Source organism: Schistocerca americana, chromosome 7, assembly GCF_021461395.2.
Source record: "Schistocerca americana isolate TAMUIC-IGC-003095 chromosome 7, iqSchAmer2.1, whole genome shotgun sequence".
Taxonomy (NCBI): domain Eukaryota; kingdom Metazoa; phylum Arthropoda; class Insecta; order Orthoptera; family Acrididae; genus Schistocerca; species Schistocerca americana.
Window position 1 is genome coordinate 596,826,639 of NC_060125.1, and position 23,815 is coordinate 596,850,453.

Below are 23,815 nucleotides of genomic sequence, written 5' to 3' on the forward strand. Positions count from 1 at the left end.
TTCCTTCCCGAATCAACAACCAACAACTAACTATTTACTGTCAATGATTTTAGAATGCACTGGAAGGTCTCAAACTGTGCATGAGTCATATCTTCATGTAGTGCCCTGTACATACTGCAATACATATTTTGTGCTGAGGAACTTCTTATGTTGATTCCAAATATCATGCAGTCATGCGCAGACCGATTAAAGGGTGCAATAATTTCATATTATACTATTTTTAATTTTTCATTCAGGAAAATAGTGTTAGCTGTACAGAAACGTGTAATAAGCACAATATACGATGCCTGCTCTATAACCACAGCCCTTTATAAGGTAGACATACTGACAACTGCCTCAAAGTAGGTTTATTCTTTTATGAAGATTCCTGTCACCAATAAATAGGCAGAAAAATTCGTTGTTATATATTACACGATTGTTGGACATGCATTGGAATCAGTGACATCCATTTGATATCTGACGGAATGTGTAGGGAGCTGTTCAAAATGGAGAGACCACATAAATCAAATCCAGACTGAGATACATTGAGAAAGTAGTCAAGAAGTTACGTTCACCCACAAAACAGGTACAATAATGTGCAAATTAACTGGGACAAGCTCATATTTTACAAAGGATTGGAGTTGGTTAGTTGAAATCAACTTTATCATCCCAATTGTTCGACTATTGGCGGACTATTGTTGCCTTGACTATGAACAACTTTAGTTCTCCTCCAGTTCAGCTGAATGCTTGTATGTGTAGCAACAGCGTGTGTTATTTCTGTGTTCTCGACAACAAAACTTCGTGTTTGTGTTAAAATCGACATTTCACCTCAGTAGCCGGCAAAAGTAGTTGCTATTCATGAATATAAAACTAGAAGAAACATTCCCTCTGTTGTTGGTGTGGGAAAATGTAGTGTTTCAAGAGTTACTAGGGCGTATAGTGATACTACCTCATTGCCTCCAAAGAGAAAAGACAGACGTGGACGAAAACAATAAAGCACCCTTAGAACTGACAAAAATCTAATTAGAAACTATAGAATTCATCCTTACATGACGAGTAACAAACTTAGAGAGATTTATTGGCTTTTGGAGTGGAAATTACTTCTTCAACGGTACAGCGCAGACTTAATGATTGTCTGCAGACGGCAAGAAAGTCAATAAGGAAGTAATTTCAATATCTGCCATGAGAGAAAAGCGGGCGGCTTGGACCAAAATATATAAATCTTGAACCTCCATTGACTAGAATCGTGTTATTTACACTGACGAGTCAAACTTTATCGTTCGTCAGACGAAGTACCGATGAGGAAGTGAGACATGAACATCTGGAACAGATTGTAAAACACGCTCTCAAAAAATGTTTTTGACCTTTTCACTGTAAGTTGCCCTAGGGCACCAGTTCCAGCTGACGGCATGATGAATTCAACTAAATACACGGAAATCTTCAGGCGCAGGACTGTGCCAATCCTACAGACTTTGTAGATGATGTACGAACATTTCAGCGTGATATGGCCCTTTGTCATTTTTCCAAAGCAGTCTAGAGGTTAATGAAAGAAAACAACATTAATATTGAAGAGGTTCATGTAAGAAAACATTAACATGCTTCACTGACCTCGTAATTGACCAGCATTAACCCAGTTGAGAATTTGTAGAATATTGTGGAAAGATGTCTTGGCAACATGGAATGTTCAACAAAAGAATGCTTGTTAGTAAATATGGTAAAACTGTGGTTTAATGACGACAAAGCACGAAACATTTACTCTAAGCTGATCGACTCTATGCCACAACGTGGTCAGAAGATCGTTAAAGCAAAAGGAGGGCACATTAGTCATCAATATTAAGTAAGCTGCTAACTATATTACACATCCATACATATTGTAAAAATGAATGTGTGTGTGTGTGTGTGTGTGTGTGTGTGTGTGTGTGTGTGTTTCACGTTTCCACCTAAACCACTGGACGTATTTCAATCAGACTTGGTACACATGTCCGTTACAGTCAGATAATAGTCGCTGTCGGGGTAAGAACCACCTATCATAATTCACGAGATATCACTTCACAAACTGACATGTGTGAAAAAATGCCGCATCATGCATCAAGTCTAACACGTTTATTCTTTGTTATTAAGACACTTCTACAGTCGAGTCCACTTAAGGAAAAAGCTGATACATGGCAGTGCTTCTGACAGCCTGCAACTGCGATGCGCAAACGGCTACAGGCGGAAACGATAACTGTGAATGGATCTATGAAGAGGCGTTGCCGTAGAGGCGTTCACAAAATCGCCCAGCGCACAGCAACTGTACAGGATACTGTACTTATACAACTGCACGTCATGTATATTTCTTTGCACGACTGTTTCACAGTTTCAGAGGTGTTTCCACTAATGCATGGAAATGAAACTTTTTCAATGTTACGTTACAAGCAGTTCACTTTTTCTCCATTTCTAATAGAAAATTGGCAAATTAAATACCCAGGCCACTCAGGGTTTGGCCACTAGTATAGTAATTAATGTGTGAAGTTAAAGTTTAATAGTCTTGTCCCATTTTATTTGCACACAGTTGTAGTTAAATAAAAAAAGAACTTTGTTCGACCGATACGTGAATGTAGTTGATCGGTCTTGGACCCATACCAGAAATGATCGATAGAGGAAACAGGAAGGATCCAAAGAAGAGCAGCGCATTTCGTCACAACTTCCTTTAACAAGCGCAGCGTGTCACGGAGATGTTCATACAAGCCTAGTGGAAGACTTTACACGAAAGACGTCATTTGCTGTTACAATTCCGTGAGCGTACTTTCCTAAAAGGGTCAGCTAATATATTGCTTGCCTCTACGTACAGTGGCGGTCGAAATAATAGAGCCACCTCTATTGACGAGATTAAGAACTAGGATATCTATTAGTTCGCGAAATCGCCACGAGTGCCGTGTTGTCAGTCCCTTGTAGACAACATCAGGGAAGACGTTGCTGCTATCTTTAGTCGTCCGAAAGGAAGCGTTTGAGCTAGACGTGTGAAAAGAGGCATAAAGGTAAGAATCTTATGGGTCAAAATAATAGAGCCGCTTTACACATGTGCCTTTAAATTGATTTTTATGCAGTTGTTTTGTATGTAAATTGACGTGTGGTTTTGTTTACATTCGTCTAGATGGGCAGAGCAAAGCATACCAGTGAAGATGAGCGTATAGTAATGTTCCGGATGTTCAAAAGTGGGATGTCCATGAATAAAATAGCCAATGTCTTGCACGTTTCGCGAAAACGAGTCCAGAACGCCATGAGACGGTCAAAACAAACAAAGCCGCAGGTGGAGAACAGGGGGCGACCTCGTGTAACTACTCCTCGCGTAGACAGACTCATCACTAGGGAAGTGAAGAAAGACCCATTTTTGTCAACACCACGACTGAAAGCCATTTTGTTTAGCGACGAACATGATGTTCAACCATCAACCTCAACGATTCAAAGACGACTGAGATCTGCAAAATTGAATGGGCGCATTGCAAGAAAGAAGCCACATGTTTCACAAGCTAATGTTCGGAAAAGGTTAGCCTTTGCCCGGAGAAATGAACAAAAACCTAATACTTGGTGGAGGAACATCCTTTGGTCCGATGAATCCAAGTTTAATAGGTTTGCCTCAGACGGAAAAGTCTATGTGCGCCGCCCACCAAACCAGGAATTTAATCCCAAGTACACTTTAAAAACTGTGAAATACGGTGGCGGAAGTGTTATGGTATGGGGATCTTTTTCGTGGTACGGCATTGGTCCAATACACCGTATCAACGGCATAATGAACGCAGAAATGTACAAAGACATCTTGGCAAATGTGATGCTGCCTTATGCTGAAGAGGAAATGCCGCTGAAATGGAAATTTCAGCACGATAACGATCCAAAGCATACTGCAAGGATCATAAGGCAGTTTGTTCAAGAGCACAATATCGAAGTATTAGAGTGGCCACCTCAGTCCCCTGACGCATCACCCATTGAGAACTTATGGGAGATCTTAGACAAGAGAATTGACCGCTCAAAAGCTACATCTTCAGAAAAACTGTGGGAAGAAATCCAGAGAGCCTGGTATGCGATCAGTAGTGACGAATGCAGGCGTTTAGTAGACTCTATGGGTAAGAGGTGCAGGGCAATCCTCAAAAATAAGGGTTACCCCACGAAGTACTAATGCAGTCCTATGCAAAAAAGACTGTTCCTGTACGTTTCATAAGACTGAGATCAAGTACAATATATTTGTTTCAATTGGCTCTATTTTTTTGACCCTGTGGTCTGGTATTCTTTTGAATATTATTGATTATTACTGATTATTTTGTGTTGTGTTATCGATATAATTGACTATAGTACAATGTGACTCGGTTGTAATGGTTTCCCTCATTGTTCAAACATGTCTAGTAATAAATGTGCACTTTATTCGAAACCTTTGCCAGGTGGCTCTATTATTTTGACCGCCACTGTATATCTCGAGGAAAGCTCATTAAGGTACAATCAGAGACACCCGAGTTCACACGCACTATTCACGAGTAGAACAACAAAAGGGGGAAGTGACGGCGGTATACGAAGTACAATGACGTAGCTTGCGGAGTATAAATGAGGATGTAGATGTGGAATCATTCGATGTTCGAAAACAGCTGGAACATTCATGAACACAATACTAGAAGGAGAAATGACTTACATACTCAAACACTCCACATTAGCATGCCACAGGAAACAGTTGAAACTTCTTATTTTGAAACTTCCTGGCAGATTAAAACAGTGTGCCGAACCGAGACCCGAGCTCGGGACCTTTGCCTTTCGCGGGCAAGTGCTCTACCAGCTGAGCTACCCAAGCACGACTCACGCCCCGTCCTCACAGCTTTACTTCTGCCAGTACCTCGTCTCCTACCATCCAAACTTTACAGAAGCTCTCCTGCGAACCATGCAGAACTAGCACTCCTGAAAGAAAGGAAGGTAGGAGACGAGGTACTGGCAGAAGTAAAGCTGTGAGGTGAGTGCGTGAGTCGTGCTTCGGTAGCTCAGTTGGTAGAGCGCTTTCCCGCGAAAGGCAAAGGTCCCGAGTTCGAGTCTCGGCCCGGCATACTGTTTTAATCTGTCAGGAAGTTTCATATCAGCGCACACTCCGCTGCAGAGTAAATATCTCATTCTGGCTTCATATTTTGAGTCTACTGAAATAACTGAGTAGGTGAAAAGTCTTAGTTTGTACTTAAACTGCTGAGTGTTTACTTAAACTGATGAGTGAAACTGAACCTACTGTCTTGATAGTTATTTTTATCAACACTGATTTACAGAATTCTCCCTGACAAAAGAACTCAAACTTAACCCATTCATTTTTACCGACGATGTACAAGCGCAACGAAATCTGACTGTTCTGCAACAACAACATGGCTTCAAATAATTAACACAAAAGAATGGCCCTGAAATTCTATCAATAACCCACACTTTATCATAAGTCACTTACTTTAAAAAAATCGTCACATCTCGAACTACAGAAATTACAGCAAGCACCAACTACAGCCAGCTAAATAAAAAGATTCTAATTACTATAGGCTCTAACTACTAGGAGGCATATGGTTAGCAAAAGAAAGATTTTTGTTGAAGAACAAACAATGTATTTAGCAGATTTTAGCATATTCATGTGACATCCAGTTCCAAAAATTATATAGTCGTCAATAATCCCACAACCCAAACATTACCAACTACATCCATCTTGATTTTACAATGCATGTCCTACCAACACCGAGTCTCCATGAAGGACACATGTCCAAGGTGTCCAGTCGCTAACTGTTAACTGCTAACTGCTAGTCCGTCCAACCACAGAGGGCGCAGAGTGCTGTCAGCGATATCAATTACAGTCTACAGCGCTGCCAACATACAAACATTTAAACAGGCTACTTACATAGGCCCTGCTCTCCTCAAAAATTTTACTAAGTGTTTTGGGCAATGGTCAAGACTAAATTGTTAAAATTCTTTTATATTAACAATATCAAATAGATAAGATGCACACAAAGATTAACCAATGTGCTGTTTGTCAATAAAGTAAAAATTCTCCTCACAGTCCCTGAAGATGGTTCTAATTTAGCAGAAGAGAAGTCTGCGCCAGTTTTATGCACAGAGGATGAGCAGTAAAAGAAAAAGCACACATAAGTAATAGACCACGATCCAGTCTTAAAGAGGTAGTCTTGTCCTCCCCACGAAAACACAGTGCAGTCTCTTGACATGAAGAATCAGTCGAAGTCTTGAAGAATATTGGTAGAATTTGTGGGTCACCACAGAGAAGACCCACAATAGTCCTTGCAGAGTTTATGGTAGTAATGGGCCACCAGAAGTGCAGATAAACTGTAGTCCTTGTAGAGATTATGGTAGTAATGGGCCACCAAAGGTGCAGACCTACTGTAGTCCTTGTAGAGATGGCCAGCAGGCATCCATTGCAACTGTGCAGGTGCACAATCACAATTGAAGATTCTTGAGGATAATGTAGCTAGTCCATGAACCACCTCTTATGCACTCACAAATTTTTTTGCAATGTCCCTAGAACCAGCAATGCTCTTAACCAGTCCCTTGCCGAATTATCAACGCACGTACAAACACTGTCATATAATCTCAGAGGTTTGCTACATACAGTATGACCAACAGACAAATGTCTGCAGTAAAATGAACACTTCTGTGTCCTTTCTATCTTTGTGTATTTACCTGATAAGATAAATTTAGTAGAATTTCTTTTCCTTCTAATGCTAATCTGCATTCGCTATGATGATGAATACTGTTATCCTCAAATCTAATCCCTGTTTTTTTACCATGTTCTTTACATTAGGAAAATCTCTAAACATTATTTATTATGTTATGCTTCTACTGATATTCTCATTTTTCATTTATTTGCTTATGTCATAATTCATGTAATACTCGTATATCTGCTTTTTTTCTCCTTTTTGTAAAGACTGTATTACTACAAATGTTATTTGTATTATCATGTTCTTCATTATAATTATGTTTTTTTTACATTTGTAATTGAATCCGTATGTTGTTAAATTGTAATTATATAGACACCAGTTCTTCATCTTAGGTAAATAGAAGGGATTCATTTTACTGCAGACGTTTGTCTGTTGGTCATACTGTATGTAGCAAATCTCTGAAATCATATGACTGTGTTAGTGCTTGCACACGTGATGATAATTCAGAAAGGGACTGGTTAACAGCATTGCTGGTTCTAAGGATATTGCAACAAAAAAATTTGTGAGTGCCCAAGTGTGGTTCATGGACTTGCAGCATTATCCTCAAAACTCTTCAGTTGTGACTGTGACTGTGCACCCACACAGTCGCAGTGGATGGCTGCTGACCATCTCTACAAGGACTACAAGTGCGTCTGCACATTTTGTGGCCCATTACTATCACAGTCTCTATAAGGACTATAATTGGGTCTGCACATTTAGTGGCCCATTACTATCACAATCTCTACAAGGACTATAGTGGGTCTGCACCTCTGGTGACCCATTACTATCATAATCTCTGCAAGGACTACAGTGGGTCTGCACCTTTGATGGCCCATAACTACCATAATCTCTACAAGGACTACTGTGGGTCCACTCTGTGGTGACCCACCAATTCTACCAATATTCTTCAAGACTTCGACTAATTCTGCTGTGGTCTGCTCTGTTGTGACCCATTACCAACCTTCTCAACTGAAATCTTCATGTAAAGAGACCGCATTGTATTTCTGTGGGGAGGACGACACTACCTGGTCCGCTACTTACGTGTGTTTTTATTTTACTGCTCAGCCTCTGTGCATAAAACTGGCGCAGACTTCTCTTCTGCTAAATTAGAACTTTCTTTAGGGACGGTGAGGAGAATTTTTACTTTATTGACAAACAGCGCATTGCTTAATCTTTGTGTGCATCTGATGTATATGATATTGTTAATATAAAAAAATTTAACAACTTAATCTTGGCCATTGCCCAAAACACTTGGTAAATTTTTTGAGGGGAGCAGGGGGCTATGTAAGTAGCCTGTTTATATTTCTGTACGTTGGCAGCGCTATAGACTGTAATTAATATTGCTGACAGCACTCTGCGCCCTCTGTGGTTGGACGGTTTAGCAGTTAGCAGTTAACAGTTAGCGAGTGGACACCTTGGACATGTGTCCTTCATGGAGACTCGGTGTTGGTAGGACATGCATTGTAAAATCAAGATGGATGTAGTTGGTAATGTTTGGGTAGTGGAATTATTGACGGCTATATAATTTTTGGAACTGGATGTCACATGAATAAGGTAAAACCTGCTAAATACATTGTTTGCTCTTCAACAAAAATCTTTCTTTTGCTAACCATAGGCCTCCTACTAGTTAGAGCCTATAGTAATTAGAATCTTTTTATTTAGCTGGCTGTAGTTGCTGCTTGCTGTAATTTCTGTAGTTCGAGATGTGACGATTTTCTGTAAGGTAAGTGACTTATGAAAAAGTGTGGGTTATTGATAGGATTTCTTCCAATCCAGGGCCATTCTTTTGTATTAATTATTTTAAGTCATTGTCGCTACAGAGCAGTCAGGTTATGCTGCGCTTGTATTTTGTGGGTAATAAATGAATGGGTTAAGTTTGAGTTGTTTTAGTTACGGAAAATTCTCCTGGTCAGTGTTGAAATGATAAAAATAAGTAGGTTCAGTTTCTCTCAGCAGTTTAAGTACAAACTAAGACGATTCACCTATTCAGTTATTTCAGCAGACTCAAACTAAGAAGTTTCAGAGTCACGCAGTCAAAAAAGTCTTTGACCACTTGTCGGGTGAAGAACTAAATAGATAGTAAAACTTACTGAACGTTGTTAAATGAAAATTATTGCATATAAAAAATTAAAGGTAATTGAAGTTGAATGTGAAGGACAATCATGTTAATAGTCAGCATGTTACGCATTTTTCATTCAAAAAGTACGTTGTCATCGTAACTTAACCGTCACGTTCTATATCATAACTAGATATCTCAATGACAATCCTTGATCACGCAAATAATTAACGATACAATCTTTGGATTTCCAAGTTCAATGACATCACATTAATTCGTTAAAGTGGTATAACATTACAGTAAGTGATCTATCTTTGAAATATCGGACGCAATTCGTCTGTTCCGACACACCAGACTCGAATTTATCACTAGAGACCCCGTGTCTGCCCAAGAAAACGAAGGAGCAGAATATATTTAACTTTGTTGTTGACGATTTCCTTTAAGTCGAAACCACGTACGTAGTACCTCCAGGTTCGTAATCACAACTCTGCAGAAATTTCCATTGTGGATTTAACTGCAACAAATTAAGACATAGCTGTTACAGTAATCTTCATGATTTAATACTGCTTCCGGCTACACTTGTGTATCAAAGACAATGACGTATGGGTGCTAACAGTTCCCAGAACTACCACACACATAGGATTTACAAAACACGTCTGTCTCCTACCACACCTGATAGGCGACACCCTCCTTCGTTTTCCGTGCCAAATATGTCGCACCTGTCAACTAACACAGTTGTTACATATTAATTTCTTTGTGCAGATTACTAATAATCTTTCAAATTAATCTTTAACATAAAACAAATGTTGTCAGCTTTAATGTAGTTATTTCACTTCTCTGTAATGATCGTATTCTGTATAGATACAAGTTAGCGTTACCCTATTCAACAGTTCAAGGCAATTGTTCTAGGTAGTTTTTGTTGACACTAGTAAAAACAAAATTAGAATTTGATTTTGTTGGCGTGACTTAGTGTTACAGCAGTCCAAATATGATGTTAGTAGCAGTATTTGTGTGAATTATTTGTTTTTCAGGATTTCGATTTGAGACGCAATTGCGTAATTAAAATTTGAATTTCATCCCAACTCAACAGCTTTGACGTAATCTGAAATATATTGTGTTTATCCCAGTCTCTAAAGTTTCACTGCGATAATGACTTTTTATCAATAAGTAAATTTTGAAGATAGGAGTTCTATCAGATCATGTAAGAATTTGTATTTCTAAATTGTTTGGTTGTCTCTTCGGTTTTTTATGCAAGGCGTGGTCACTGCAAAACTAAATCAAGTATTAGCCACAAATAAAAGGCCTTTCCAGTTCAGTTATTACTGATTTCTCCTTCTTAAGCTTACTGCAATAAATTAAAGCGAAAAATAAACTCGAACGCGTTTCGCTTTTATTTACAAAGCGTCTTTTGTGATCATTCATGCTTCTACCTGTTGTTCACATATTCTGAAAACCATTGCTTTTTCCTTCGTTGTTAGTGGAGAATGAGATAGAAATAAATTTCGTTCTATATTTGCACGCGGCAGATTTTGCTCTTTTTAAAGAACTTTTCCTTTGCCTTTCAAAAAAGGCAAAAAACTGCCAAGTGCAAATGTACAAGGAAGTTTCTTCCGACCTCAGCTTCTGCTAACAACGAAGAAAAAAGCAGCTGTTTGCAGAATATCTGAGCAAGAGGCAGAAACACCAACGACCGCAGAAGATGCTTAGTAAATGAAAGCTAAACGCATCTGCGCTAAACTTCTCTTTACTTCATTGCAGTAAGCTTAAGACAGAGAAACTAGGAATAATTGATTATAAGAGCTGCTGCTGAAAACGGTCATGCAAACAAATGTACACAGAGGTGACAAAAGTCACGGGATGGCGACATGTACGTATATAGATGGCGGTAGTATCGCGTACCAAAGGTAGAAAATGGCAAAGCATTGTAGGAGCTGTCATTTATGATTCATGTGAAAAGCTTTACGACATGATTATGACCGCACGACAAGAATTAATAGACGTTGAACGTGGAATGGTAGTTGGAGCTAGATTCATGGGACATTCCATCGGAAATAGCTTGGAAATTCAATATTCCAAGATCCACAGTGTTAACAGTTTGCCAAGAATATCAAATATCAGGTATTACCTCTTACCACGGACAACGCAGTGGCCGACGACCTTCACTTCAAGACGGATAGCACCGACGTTTACGTAGAGTTGTCAGTGCTAACAGACAAGCAACATTGATTGAAATAGCAACAGAAATGAATGTGGGATGCACGAGGAACGTATCCGTTAGGACTGTGTGACAAAATTTGGAGTTAATGGGCTATGGCAGAGGACGAGCGACACGAGTGCCGTTGCTAACAGCATAGCAGCGCCTCTCGTGAGCTCGTGACCATATCGGTTGGATCCTACACGACCGAGAAACCGTGGCCTCGTGAGGTGAGTCCCGATTTCAGTTATAAGAGCTGATGGTAGGCTTCGAAGGTGGCGCAGATCCCACGAAGCTGTGGACCCAATTTGTCAACAAGGCACTGTGCAAGTTGTTGGTGGCTCCATAGCGGTGTGAGCTGTGTTTACATGAAATGCACTGGTTCCTCTGGTCCAAATGAACCAATCATTAACTGGAAATGGTTATACTCGACTACTTGGAGACCGTTTGCAGCTATTGATGGACCTCATGTCTCCAAGCAACGAAGGAATTTTTATGGATGACAATGCACCATTTCCACCTGGCCACAGTTGTTAGCAACTGGTTTGAAGAACATTCTGGACAGTTGGTGCGAATGATTTGGTGACCCAAATCGCTCTACATGAATCACTTCGAACATTTTTGGGACATAATCGAGAGGTCAGTTCGCACACAAAATCTTGCACCGGCAACACTTTCGGATATATGGACTGTTATAGAGGCTCCATGGCTCAGCAGTTCTGCAGGGGACCTTCAACGACTTGTTGAGTCCATGCAAGACGAGCTGCTGCGCTACTCCAGGAAAAAGGAGGTCCAACAGGTATCCCAATACTTTTGTTATCTCAGTGTATTATAGCTTCTCAAGATAATGTGTTTAACTATGTAGGTCGTTGTAAACATTGTTTTAATCGCTACATGTCAGGAACTTTTCTTTCATTTACCACTACGCGAGAATGTTAAGTGAATATTACAAAACTCTGTAAGAAGAAATATCAAAGATAATAGTCTGATGTGCATTCCTTCATCTATGGATTGCAGTTGATGACAACTGAGCGCACAAAACCGTATTCTAGTTCCCCCATCACGGCAAACAGTATTGTAAGATCTGATACACTGCCTTAACCTTCCGTTGCTCGCGCGGATGACACTCGTCAAGCACATGACTTTTCCGCTCAATTTTGTCTGACACGGCTGGATTGAGTTCGCGCCATTTTCAGTACCTTTCTGTTAACTCTCCGGCTGTTAGCTCCAATCATTGTTGTCTTTCAGTTACGAAAGATACATTGTTTACGAAACATTATTATAGTCTGGAGGCCACTTGGCATCCGCACGAGCTCTGCTGCCACAATCTGAAACAAAGTAAGTCTGTCTTAGTTTATTGCTTTCCTAGATTCAATCGACCTTTCATGTGCGTAGATTTAGACACATTGAAACTGATTGCAGTTACCTTCCATGTTACCTAGTATTCTCTTCATTTTTAAACTGTGGAAGAAATGTAAAAGTCAAAATACCTTGGGCAGAGTTTAGTAGAGATCCTAATGTACGGTTTGAATGGTTCGATGAGCTGAGTGCTCACAGTGATAGCGCTGACTCTGAGACTGAGGATTCTGTACATGAAAGCGGTCATGATTCAGGAACATAACAAGAAGTGTCAGAAAATGATGAATATGAATCGCAGGAAGAAGTAACTCAAGACGATGCATTTTCTGATGGAAAGATGGAATAACTAAACGGAGGAAAAATAAATATCCTACCGGTGTTAGAAGCAAATCTTATAATTTTATTACGCATTTGCCTGGACCAAAAAAATCGAGCTCGTATAAAAAAGACAGAAATAGAAATTCTCAATTTGTTCTTGGATGAAAATATTGTTTGCTAAAGTTATCGAGAGGCTTGTATATACAAGGTTACTGCAGCATTTAAATTCACATAATTTGCTGTCAAATGTACAGTTTGGTTTTAGAAATGGCTTAACAACTGAAAATGCTATATTCTCTTTTCTCTGTGAGGTTTTGGACGGATTAAATAAAAGGTTGAGAACGTTAGGTGTTTTCTTTGATTTAACGAAGGCTTTTGACTGTGTTGACCACAAAATATTACTGCAGAAGTTGGAACATTATGGAGTAAGGGGAGTAGCTTACAATTGGTTCGCCTCCTACTTTAAGAACAGAAAGCAGAAGGTAATCCTCCGCAATATTGAGAGTGGTAATGATGTTCAGTCCCAATGGGGCACTGTTAAATGGGGCGTTCCCCAAGGGTCGGTGCTGGGGCCACTGCTGTTCCTTATTTATGTAAATGATATGCCTTCTAGTATTACAGGTGATTCAAAAATATTTCTGTTTGCTGATGACACCACCTTGGTAGTGAAGGATCTTGTGTGTAATATTGAAACATTATCAAATAATGTAGTTCATGAAGTAAGTTCGTGGCTTGTGGAAAATAATTTGATGCTAAATCACAGTAAGACTCAGTTTTTACAGTTTCTAACCCACAATTCAACAAGAACTGACATTTTAATCAGACAGAATGGGCATGTTATAAGCGAGACGGAACAGTTCAAGTTCCTAGGCGTACGGATAGATAGTAAGCTGTTGTGGAAAGCCCATGTTCAGGATCTTGTTCAGAAACTAAATGCCGCTTTATTTACCATTAGAACAGTATCTGAAATAAGTGACATTTCAACACGAAAAGTAGTATACTTCGCATATTTTCATACGCTTATGTCATATGGTATTATTTTTTGGGGTAATTCTTCTGATTCAAAAAGGGTATTTTTGGCTCAAAAACGGGCTGTTCGAGCTATGTATGGTGTAAGTTCGAAAACCTCTTGTCGACCCCTATTCAATAGTCTGGGAATTTTGACATTGCCCTCACAGTATGTATTTTCTTTAATGTCGTTTGTTGTTAGCAATATTAGCTTATTCCCAAGAGTTAGCAGCTTTCACTCAGTTAATACTAGGCAGAAATCAAATCTGCATGTGGAATGCACTTCCTTGACTCTTGTGCAGAAAGGAGTGCAGTATTCTGCTGCATCCATTTTCAATAAGCTACCACAAGAACTCAAAAATCTTAGCAGTAGCCCAAACACTTTTAAGTCTAAACTGAAGAGTTTCCTCATGGCTCACTCCTTCTATTCTGTCGAGGAGCTCCTGGAAGAGATAAAAAATTAAGCAAATTCCAGTGTTACATTCTTGATTTTCTTTATTTAAACTAACGACTTGTTTCATTTTACGTGTTCTACAATCGTGTTATAATTTCATGTATTGACTCGTTCCATGACCATAGAGACTTCTCCTAAATGTGGTCCCACGGAACAATAAATAAATAAATAAATAAATAAAAATATAATAAGCGTTATCGCAACATGCACTAATATGTACATCAATTAAGATTGTGGTAACTTCTCTAGGGAAAGGAACGCTAAAGAAACAGATGCGATAGAGATCAGAGCTTTCATTGGTTTGTTTTATCTATGTGGATGTTTGAGATGTTCTAGGAAAAATGTATCTAATTATGGGATAACTCAAAGGGAAACGGACTTGAACCATGTTATTTATGCACACGTGAAAACCGATTCATGTTTCTACTGAGATGTCTGAGGTTCGATAATATCCGTGATAGAGGTGTTCGCAGAGTGACTGACGTGCTGGCTGCTATCAGAGCTATCAGTGGGGTACTTGAACTATTTACGAACAATTGCCAAAAATATTTTTCACCTTGTGAATATCTTACTGTTGACGAACAGCTTTTGTCATTTAGATAGAAACTGGCCATTCAGGCAACATATTCCTAGCAAACCAGCAAAGTATGGGTTAAAAGTGTTTTCTTTGGTTGATGTAAAAACCGCTTAGACTTCGAAATTAGCCGGCCGGAGTGGCCGAGCGGTTCTAGGCGCTTCAGTCCGTAACCGCGAGACCGCTAAGGTCGCAGGTTCGAATCCTGCCTCGGGCATGGATGTGTGTGATGTCCTTAGGTTAGTTAGGTTTAAGTAGTTCTAAGTTCTAGGGGACTCATGACCTCAGCAGTTAAGTCCCATAGTGCTCAGAGCCATTTGAACCTTAGAATTTAGAACCGTACGTCGGTAAGCAACAAGAGGGACCATGAATGCCAGTAATTCAGCTGAAGATATTGTTCTTCGAATGGTCAAACTGTTTCAAACGTTAGAATATATTATACTGTGTACAAATATTAAGGGGGGTAGGACGTCAAACGGGCCGTCTTGGAGCAGGAGAGACACCACAGGACATTTTCATTTCCACTGTCTATACTTTTACGAATAAAGTCATAAAACTTTGTCAGCATGACCAGGAAGGATTCAGGATTCACAATCATAGCCGTGGAAGTTCAAAAAAATAACAATTTTTTTTTTTTACATGTGAAAATTCATCATTTTTTCTCTTCTATTGGCTGCGTTTGTTGCTATAGGTACACGTTTCTTCATAAGTAAGAGAGATTCGTCGATGAATTTTGCACAGCATACAAACCATACTTACAGGTGTATGAAACTGCAGAAATTATTTAATTTATGAAAAAATGAATGTGCTGTTGCATTTTAAACTTCATGTTTAGAAAAAGCTCAAATTTTATGGTTAATTATCTCAATTTTTACCACAGTTTTTAATAGATTTGGAAAATTCTAGAGTTTCATACACCTTAAAGCCTGGATCCTTTCTGGTCATTCTGATAAAGTTTTGTGAATTTATTTTTAAAATTATAGACAGTGGAAATTAAAAATTGGTGCGGTGTCTCTCCTGCTCCAAGTCGTCCCGTTTGACGTCCTACCCCCTTAAATGTATTATATTTAGATTTATTAAAAAATCAGAAAGCCAGTCATAAAGACCGTTCAAAGTGTACAAATAGACCGCTTGCTTTGTGGATGACACCAGTCATCCGCGCGAGTGACGATTTCACGAATTTTCGCGCGAGTAATGGAGGGTTAACATTATCGTAGTATCCGATACACGGTCTAATTCGTAACAAGTGTAAGTTAAAAGGGACGTAAAAGCTGGCATTCAGAATTACGTCGACATGCAACGTGATGTAAAAATGCCGCAGTAAGTAACACCTCGTACAATGCAGTAGGTACAGTGTGCTGAGAGAAGACTGTGTGTTTGTGTCACAGCTCTCCTGGGCCTGGCGTCGCAGCGCGTGGAGTTCATGCTGATCGAGTGGTTCGGCAACGACTGGCTGCGCTCCATCCTGGCAGAGTGGAAGCGCAAGGAGCGCGGATCGCTGCCGGGGCTCGTCGAGTTCGTCATCATCATCTACGTCTTCAGTGAGTGGCTCCACCCCGCCCGGCCCGCACGGCGCTTTTTCGCGTTGCTAACCGGAGGTCGCATGTGAACAAGGAACGAGAAACCTAGTCAGGTCACCGGATTCACCGGCCTCTGCTTCACCCTGTATCGTCGCGCGGCAGTAAATGAAAGGCAGCGGTCTGCGGAACATCCCACGGGTTGTTAACACTAGCTTTCCGATCAGGAGTCGCTCATTCTCCGCTAAATGACATTTGTCCTGACGAGGTTGAGAGACCCAATTCCAGTGCAGTCACCAAGCAAATATTCATAACATTGGAGAAAATAAACAAATTTTTTTCAGCCTTCAGTTGCAAGGTAATTTTTACTCGTTTACCTAGGTTTCGATTCCAGTAATGGAATCCTCTTCAGAACAAAACTAAAAGTTAAATTGTTTTGAGAGCCAAACACTGGCCATGTCACAGATTAAAAATTAAAACAATAAAGACGCATTATCATAAGATTATGTCTGTCAAAATTAAAACTATTAAGGCGAACGTAGAATTTGATTCTGGCCGGCGTAGCTCCGTCTACGTTCGCCTTAATAGTTTTAATTTTGACAGACATAATCTTATGATTATGGGTCTTTATTGTTTTAATTTTTAATCTGTGACATGGCCAGTGTTTGGCTCTCAAAACAATTTAACGTTTATTTTTGTTCTGAAGAAGATTCCATTACTGGAATCGAAACCTAGGTAAACGAGTAAAAATTACCTTGCAACTGAAGGCTGAAAAAATTGTTTATTTTCTGTACATTTCACGGTTGCTGACGCGCTGCATTATGTTAAAGATTTGTAAATTCATAACATTGTTGGTAATAGACCCGGGTCCCCCAAATAACAGATAACAACGTGGAGGCAGACGTCCTCAGACCACGACAATAGACTAAGAAAAACAATATCAGAGAGATACTTACAGTACAATTACTCTAAATAAAATGTAGTATGTTACCGGCCACTAACACTGTAACACCAACAATTAATTAAATTATAGTGCGTATACTCTCTGGTAGGAAAAATTCTCGATAAAATTTGACAGAAAATTGGGGATATACAGGGTGCGAAATCTATTACACCGACCTAAACAACAGCAACTTTAACCCGATTCGGCATCGAGCTGAGGTTAGAAATCTTTTTCTGACGCTTGCTATTAAACATTTCTTTTTTTCACACCAGGATAACACGTTCTTGTTGCAAACAAACGTCACACAAATGCGACTTCTAAATGAGAAACGCATTGTTTTGTCTTTCCTTGTATAAAGAGCGATTCAGCTGCCCTCACCGATGTTGTTTTGTACAACCCGCAATCTCAAATCTAGCCTTGAAAAATCCACGAGCCAGATTTTCATATTCTCTCGCTCGCTAAACACTACCTGTCAGTCCTACATAAAAAATGAACATGACCTCTTTGTAGGAAATTTAATGTAGTTAAATTTTATACTGGGGTACGTTTTTGCTAGAGGCTGTAGTTTTCGAGTTATACAAGAAAAGTGTACAAAAGTGACCTTAAAATGCACCTCGCAGTTCCACACTCAGCCCCATTGCTCAAGATTTCTAGTGTGTTGTTCATGTCACTCCCTCCCACCACTGTACAAAAATTTGCGACTCCACGAATTATTTCTCACACTGATGTTCGGGTAAAATTTTACCTAACAATTTGTGAATTTTAACAGCATAAAATAAACAATTACATCCTTGTATTCATCAGACCTTCTGGCTACGAAACAACAGTGGTTGTAAGGGTGAAGTTTGGATCGAATTGTCAACGTAATTCATTTTATGCCAACGTTTACAAAAGTCGTTTTTCTTTCATTATCCTCACGCGCGTATTTAAATGAATAATGTTAACGAAGCAGCTAACTATACTGGTGGCATAATACCCCAATTAAGAGAGACCAAAAATTTGGAAATTTTTGTACAGTGGTAGGAGGGAGTGCCACGAACAACACACTAAGAATCCTGATTGGTGAGGTATGAGTGTGGGGATGGAGGTGCGTTTGAAGCTCACGGTTGTACGTTTTTCTTAAATAACTCGTAAACCGTGGCCCCCAGTAATTAACTACCAGTATATTAAATTTCCTACAAATAGGTCCTGTTCATTTTCTCTGTAGGACTAATAGTTTGCACGTAGCGAGCGAGAGAATATGAATATCCCGTGCATGGTTTTTGAAGGCAGATATACCATTGCGGGTTGCATAAAACGACGGTGGAAGGAGCAGCCAAATCACCCTGTATAGAATGTACACTCCTGGAAATGGAAAAAAGAACACATTGACACCGGTGTGTCAGACCCACCATACTTGCTCCGGACACTGCGAGAGGGCTGTACAAGGAACGATCACACGCACGGCACAGCGGACACACCAGGAACCGCGGTGTTGGCCGTCGAATGGCGCTAGCTGCGCAGCATTTGTGCACCGCCGCCGTCAGTGTCAGCCAGTTTGCCGTGGCATACGGAGCTCCATCGCAGTCTTTAACACTGGTAGCATGCCGCGACAGCGTGGACGTGAACCGTATGTGCAGTTGACGGACTTTGAGCGAGGCCGTATAGTGGGCATGCGGGAGGCCGGGTGGACGTACCGCCGAATTGCTCAACACGTGGGGCGTGAGGTCTCCACAGTACATCGATGTTGTCGCCAGTGGTCGGCGGAAGGTGCACGTGCCCGTCGACCTGGGACCGGACCGCAGCGACGCACGGATGCACGCCAAGACCGTAGGATCCTACGCAGTGCCGTAGGGGACCGCACCGCCACTTCCCAGCAAATTAGGGACACTGTTGCTCCTGGGGTATCGGCGAGGACCATTCGCAACCGTCTCCATGAAGCTGGGCTACGGTCCCGCACACCGTTAGGCCGTCTTCCGCTCACACCCCAACATCGTGCAGCCCGCCTCCAGTGGTGTCGCGACAGGCGTGAATGGAGGGACGAATGGAGATGTGTCGTCTTCAGCGATGAGAGTCGCTTCAGCCTTGGTGCCAATGATGGTCGTATGCGTGTTTGGCGCCGTGCAGGTGAGCGCCACAATCAGGACTGCATACGACCGAGGCACACAGGGCCAACACCCGGCATCATGGTGTGGGGAGCGATCTCCTACACTGGCCGTACACCACTGGTGATCGTCGAGGGGACACTGAATAGTGCACGGTACATCCAAACCGTCATCGAATCCATCGTTCTACCATTCCTAGACCGGCAAGGGAACTTGCTGTTCCAACAGGACAATGCACGTCCGCATGTATCCCGTGCCACCCAACGTGCTCTAGAAGGTGTAAGTCAACTACCCTGGCCAGCAAGATCTCCGGATCTGTCCCCCATTGAGCATGTTTGGGACTGGATGAAGCGTCGTCTCACGCGGTCTGCACGTCCAGCACGAACGCTGGTCCAACTGAGGCGCCAGGTGGAAATGGCATGGCAAGCCGTTCCACAGGACTACATCCAGCATCTCTACGATCGTCTCCATGGGAGAATAGCAGCCTGCATTGCTGCGAAAGGTGGATATACACTGTACTAGTGCCGACATTGTGCATGCTCTGTTGCCTGTGTCTATGTGCCTGTGGTTCTGTCAGTGTGATCATGTGATGTATCTGACCCCAGGAATGTGTCAATAAAGTTTCCCCTTCCTGGGACAATGAATTCACGGTGTTCTTATTTCAATTTCCAGGAGTGTAGATAGCATTGTTTTCACGAGCTATGTTAGGTCGCACTGAAATGCTAATCATTTGCATGTCCAAGCATGTACTACAAGCCAGTATATCTTTTGTTGTATGCCGCCGCATTTGTGGTGTTGCACTTTTAATGACCAACGATGCAGATATGTAATTCAAATGTCTTAATTTAACACAGATTCTGTCAGAGTAATCTCTCTCTATCTCTCTCTCTCTCTCTCTCTCTCTCTCTCTCTCTCTCTCTCTCTCTCTCTCTACTTCTGGCAATTTCAGCAAAGAGAAATATTGTGCTCACAACTAATTCAAGTCCTACCTTTCAAGCTGGCAGTAGAAGAAAATGTAAAAGATTCAGTGGCACCACTATAAAGGAACGCACTCCAAAACTCTTTGATATTTTATACTATACCACTTACCAGCAATCCAAACAATATATGGTCCAGCACTGCAGTCATGTAAAGAAAATACGTGCTAACGCAGCATCAGAGCAGGTAGAAAATTTAATTTGCTTTTTAACTCATCTGAAGATTCTAGCATCTACTCACTAACAAAGTGCTTCGCTGTTCTACATAGAAACACTCACAATTCAAGAGCTAGTTCTTCTGCATCTGTGCTTTCTATTGCGATTACGAAATGATCCTGCTTTTCACCACAAATTATTGTTTTAACTGATGATGACACTCATGATTGGTATACGATTCTGGCATTTCATGAAGGGCCCAGATGACTGTCCTACGCCAGAGTTGGGCGTGATCTGACTTCTCCACGTGACGGTTAATACGAGGGATAGTTATGGTCTGGTTTCAACGTACGTTTACATCACTTACATATTTGGCGGACTTTTTACAACCGTTAAGGCAGTTCGATGATTAACAGCCTTACATAATGAGATTTTAACGTGGAATCTGTTTACGACAGATTGCGTAAATAAAGAAGTTTACTGTAGCTGTGGCAGATTTATTTTTGAAATACTGCTCACAACTCGTTCAAGTCCTTCCTATCAAGCTGGCAATAGAAGAAAACCTAAAAGATTGAATGTCATCACTATAAAAGAATGTACTCCGAAACTCTTTAATATTTTATACGATACCATCTACCAACAACCCAAATAATTTCACCTGTACATTTCACGACACGTTTATATTTACAAGCAGCACTGAAACTGATTTGCAGCCAGAAAGACGTTAAGGGATAACTGTGTAACTGGTTGTAATGCAGTTGCAATGCAGTACGAACGAGCTACAGAGAGACACGAACGAAAGACGGAAGGTTTATCATGTTGCAATTAATGGTATGTAACATTAATGAAACTTCCTGTCCACTGTTTGTAGGACTTCGTGATCACATAAAAATGGGAAAAGGCTATCTACTGCCTCAATATGTGTCTCGTTTCATGTACTTTCTACTTAAATACCCATAGATAGAGAGACGTAACCTATTATAAAGAAAAATAAATTCTATCTGTAAAGTTTCGACTGCATCGTAGATTTTTCGCGAAAAAGTCGGCATAAAATTATAGCAAGTATTTCGTATTAATGCGTAATTTAATTATGAAGCTCTTTAACACAGTGGTTACACAGAGCAGTACAGCGGTTACAGAATAGACAGATCACAAGTTTAGCCCTTCGTTGGCGGCTGTATACCCGATGAGCAAGCTGCGTAATCTCTTTGCACCGTTTCTTCCATTCCCTCTCCGACGCAGCCGTAGCTCTCGCTCGGCACTGGGCGTCTAGGCTTTTGCGTCCTTTTCGTGGAGAGCTTTTCTCTGAGTTGCGTCTTCTATAAATCCGAACATATGTACTAATCGTATAGGACATCACATTTTATTATTTTGTAATTTTTATTTTGCTCCTACTTCAATTATATTCCGGGATTATTTTAATTGTGCCATTTTGGATCGTGGCAGTGCTCCGCAACCTCTTCACAATGACATCCAAATCCGTGTCCTACCTAAACGCGTTTCTGCGCTACAACAATTTACAACTCTACACAAACCTAATTTGTAACAATTACGCGCGGCTACCTACACTGGAACGATGACGTCACAGACAGGACAAATATCACGTGACAAACACATACAGACATGATCTATCCCTTCTGGGCACAGCAACTGTTTATACGTTATTAGTTTCGTGGTTATCAGATACTCAAATCTTATGGTATTTTGCCACTCAAGAAAGTTCCACCGACGGGCGAATGGACGTTTTCACGCCAAAAAGAATAGAAAAGGATAATGACATGCCTCGCTCTGGATAGTTGTATAGAGACTTAAAAAAGTCTAAACTCGCTCATGATTATACACACAATATGGAGTGTGGTTTTTGAAATGGCAAATGCAATTTGCCGCTTTAAATGTTAGATCTGTAATTAATCAACAACATATCGTCAGTATCTGAAATAATAACAAATGTTTCTAATATTGTCCTTCATTTCCACATTTTTGTAGCCCGCATACACTTGTTAAGGTCCTGTGATAATGATAAACATTTTATGATGAAGATTCAGCCTAGAAGCAGTTTCTGACAGAATAATTGAATAAAGAAGTCAACTGCAGCTGTGAAAGATTTATTTATTGGATTATTATTATCTGCTGTTGATAACCGACGGTATTTCCCATCAAAGCGGTAGAAGGCCGTAAAGTTATGATTAACTTTATGGATACCAAAACCATAAAACTGCATATACAACAAAGTTTGCAAGACAGCAGAATTCAGGTGGTACGTGACGCAGTTGTGTGTGCCCACAGGTCTCATGTGGTGCGAAATAAGGTCTCTGTGGGGCGGCGGGCTGTTGGAGTACATCACGGACCTGTGGAACGTCGTCGATTTCATCACCAACATTTTCTACATGCTGTGGATAGCTCTCCGCTTCACTTCGTGGTACATCGTGCAGGTAAGTGCAAGGCCATTTTGCAAGAGTCATATACATTAGCAGATCAACAACTCTATTTTGACATCGTTATCACACCTCTTCCCGGATCTAGCGAGTCTTGCTGAGTCTTTTGGGTGCCGGCCGATGTCGCTCAGTTTCGCCAAAATTTCAGCCGGAAACCTTCTTGCCACCGCCAGACCATGATGCTGATTTTTGGAAGATGCTCCCAATATGACGCTTAGTAAAAAGGAAGAAGGTACAGTAGGATGTAAACTCACGTCAACTTCGATGTTATTCGAGACGTAACACAAGCAGCGAATGTCAAAGAAAACCGTCCGTGTATTTTTCATAAGAATCGCAGGGTCATCGCGACCCTCGCCGTAAGAGTTTTAGAAAACAAAACACAGGATATCTAAATCTGAAGATTTGAACCACAGACTTCCCGAATGAGAGTTCAATGTGCCAAGCATTGTGCCACTTCGCTGGACAGGGCCTCAAGTATCATGGTGGAAGATGTTGTCTGCAAGTGTCAAAGTAACAACTATTAGTTCAGACATTCTCCCTCCTGAATGAAGTGGCTGGAGAGGGAATTGCGTGCAGGCGGTAAGAGCGTAAGGTGGCCACAATATGATGTTTCTCACAAAGAGCCTCTTGGAATTTTGTATCAATCTGTTTGTTTTTTGGGGGGGAGGAAGGTGTGGAGAAAGGGGGGAGGCCATCAGTCTTCATACAGGTTGAATACGGCCCGCTAAGAATATCTCTGTTGTGTCGACCTCTGCATCTCAGAGAAGCATTTGTACCTAAAGTCCTTCAGTTATTTGTTGAATATATTCTCATCTCTGTTTTCCCGTAAATTTTTTACGCTGTACTGCTTCCTTAGGTATCATCGATGTTATTCCTTGATATCCAGACATACATATTATCATCCTCGCCTTTCGTAGGTTCAGTTTTTCAAAAAAAAAAAAGAAAAATGTTCAAATGTGTGTGAAATCTTATGGGACTTAACTGATAAGGTCATCAGTCTCTAAGCTGACACACTACTTAACCTAAGTTATCATAAGAACAAACACACACACCCATGCCCGAGGGAGGACTC

At 40.7% G+C, this 23,815-nt stretch overlaps 1 protein-coding gene across 1 annotated transcript in view; it reads left to right on the forward strand.

Moving 5' to 3' along the window:
* The window catches only part of LOC124623136 (transient receptor potential protein), a gene marked incomplete at its 3' end in the record, with an annotated part of 258,350 nt that overhangs the window by 132,712 nt on the left and 101,823 nt on the right, over positions 1-23,815 (forward strand). Inside the window, exons 9-10 of the mRNA XM_047148927.1 lie at positions 16,020-16,172; positions 22,595-22,740. Of these exons, the coding sequence (XP_047004883.1) occupies positions 16,020-16,172; positions 22,595-22,740 (299 nt within the window). The remainder of the gene's footprint in view (positions 1-16,019; positions 16,173-22,594; positions 22,741-23,815) is intronic.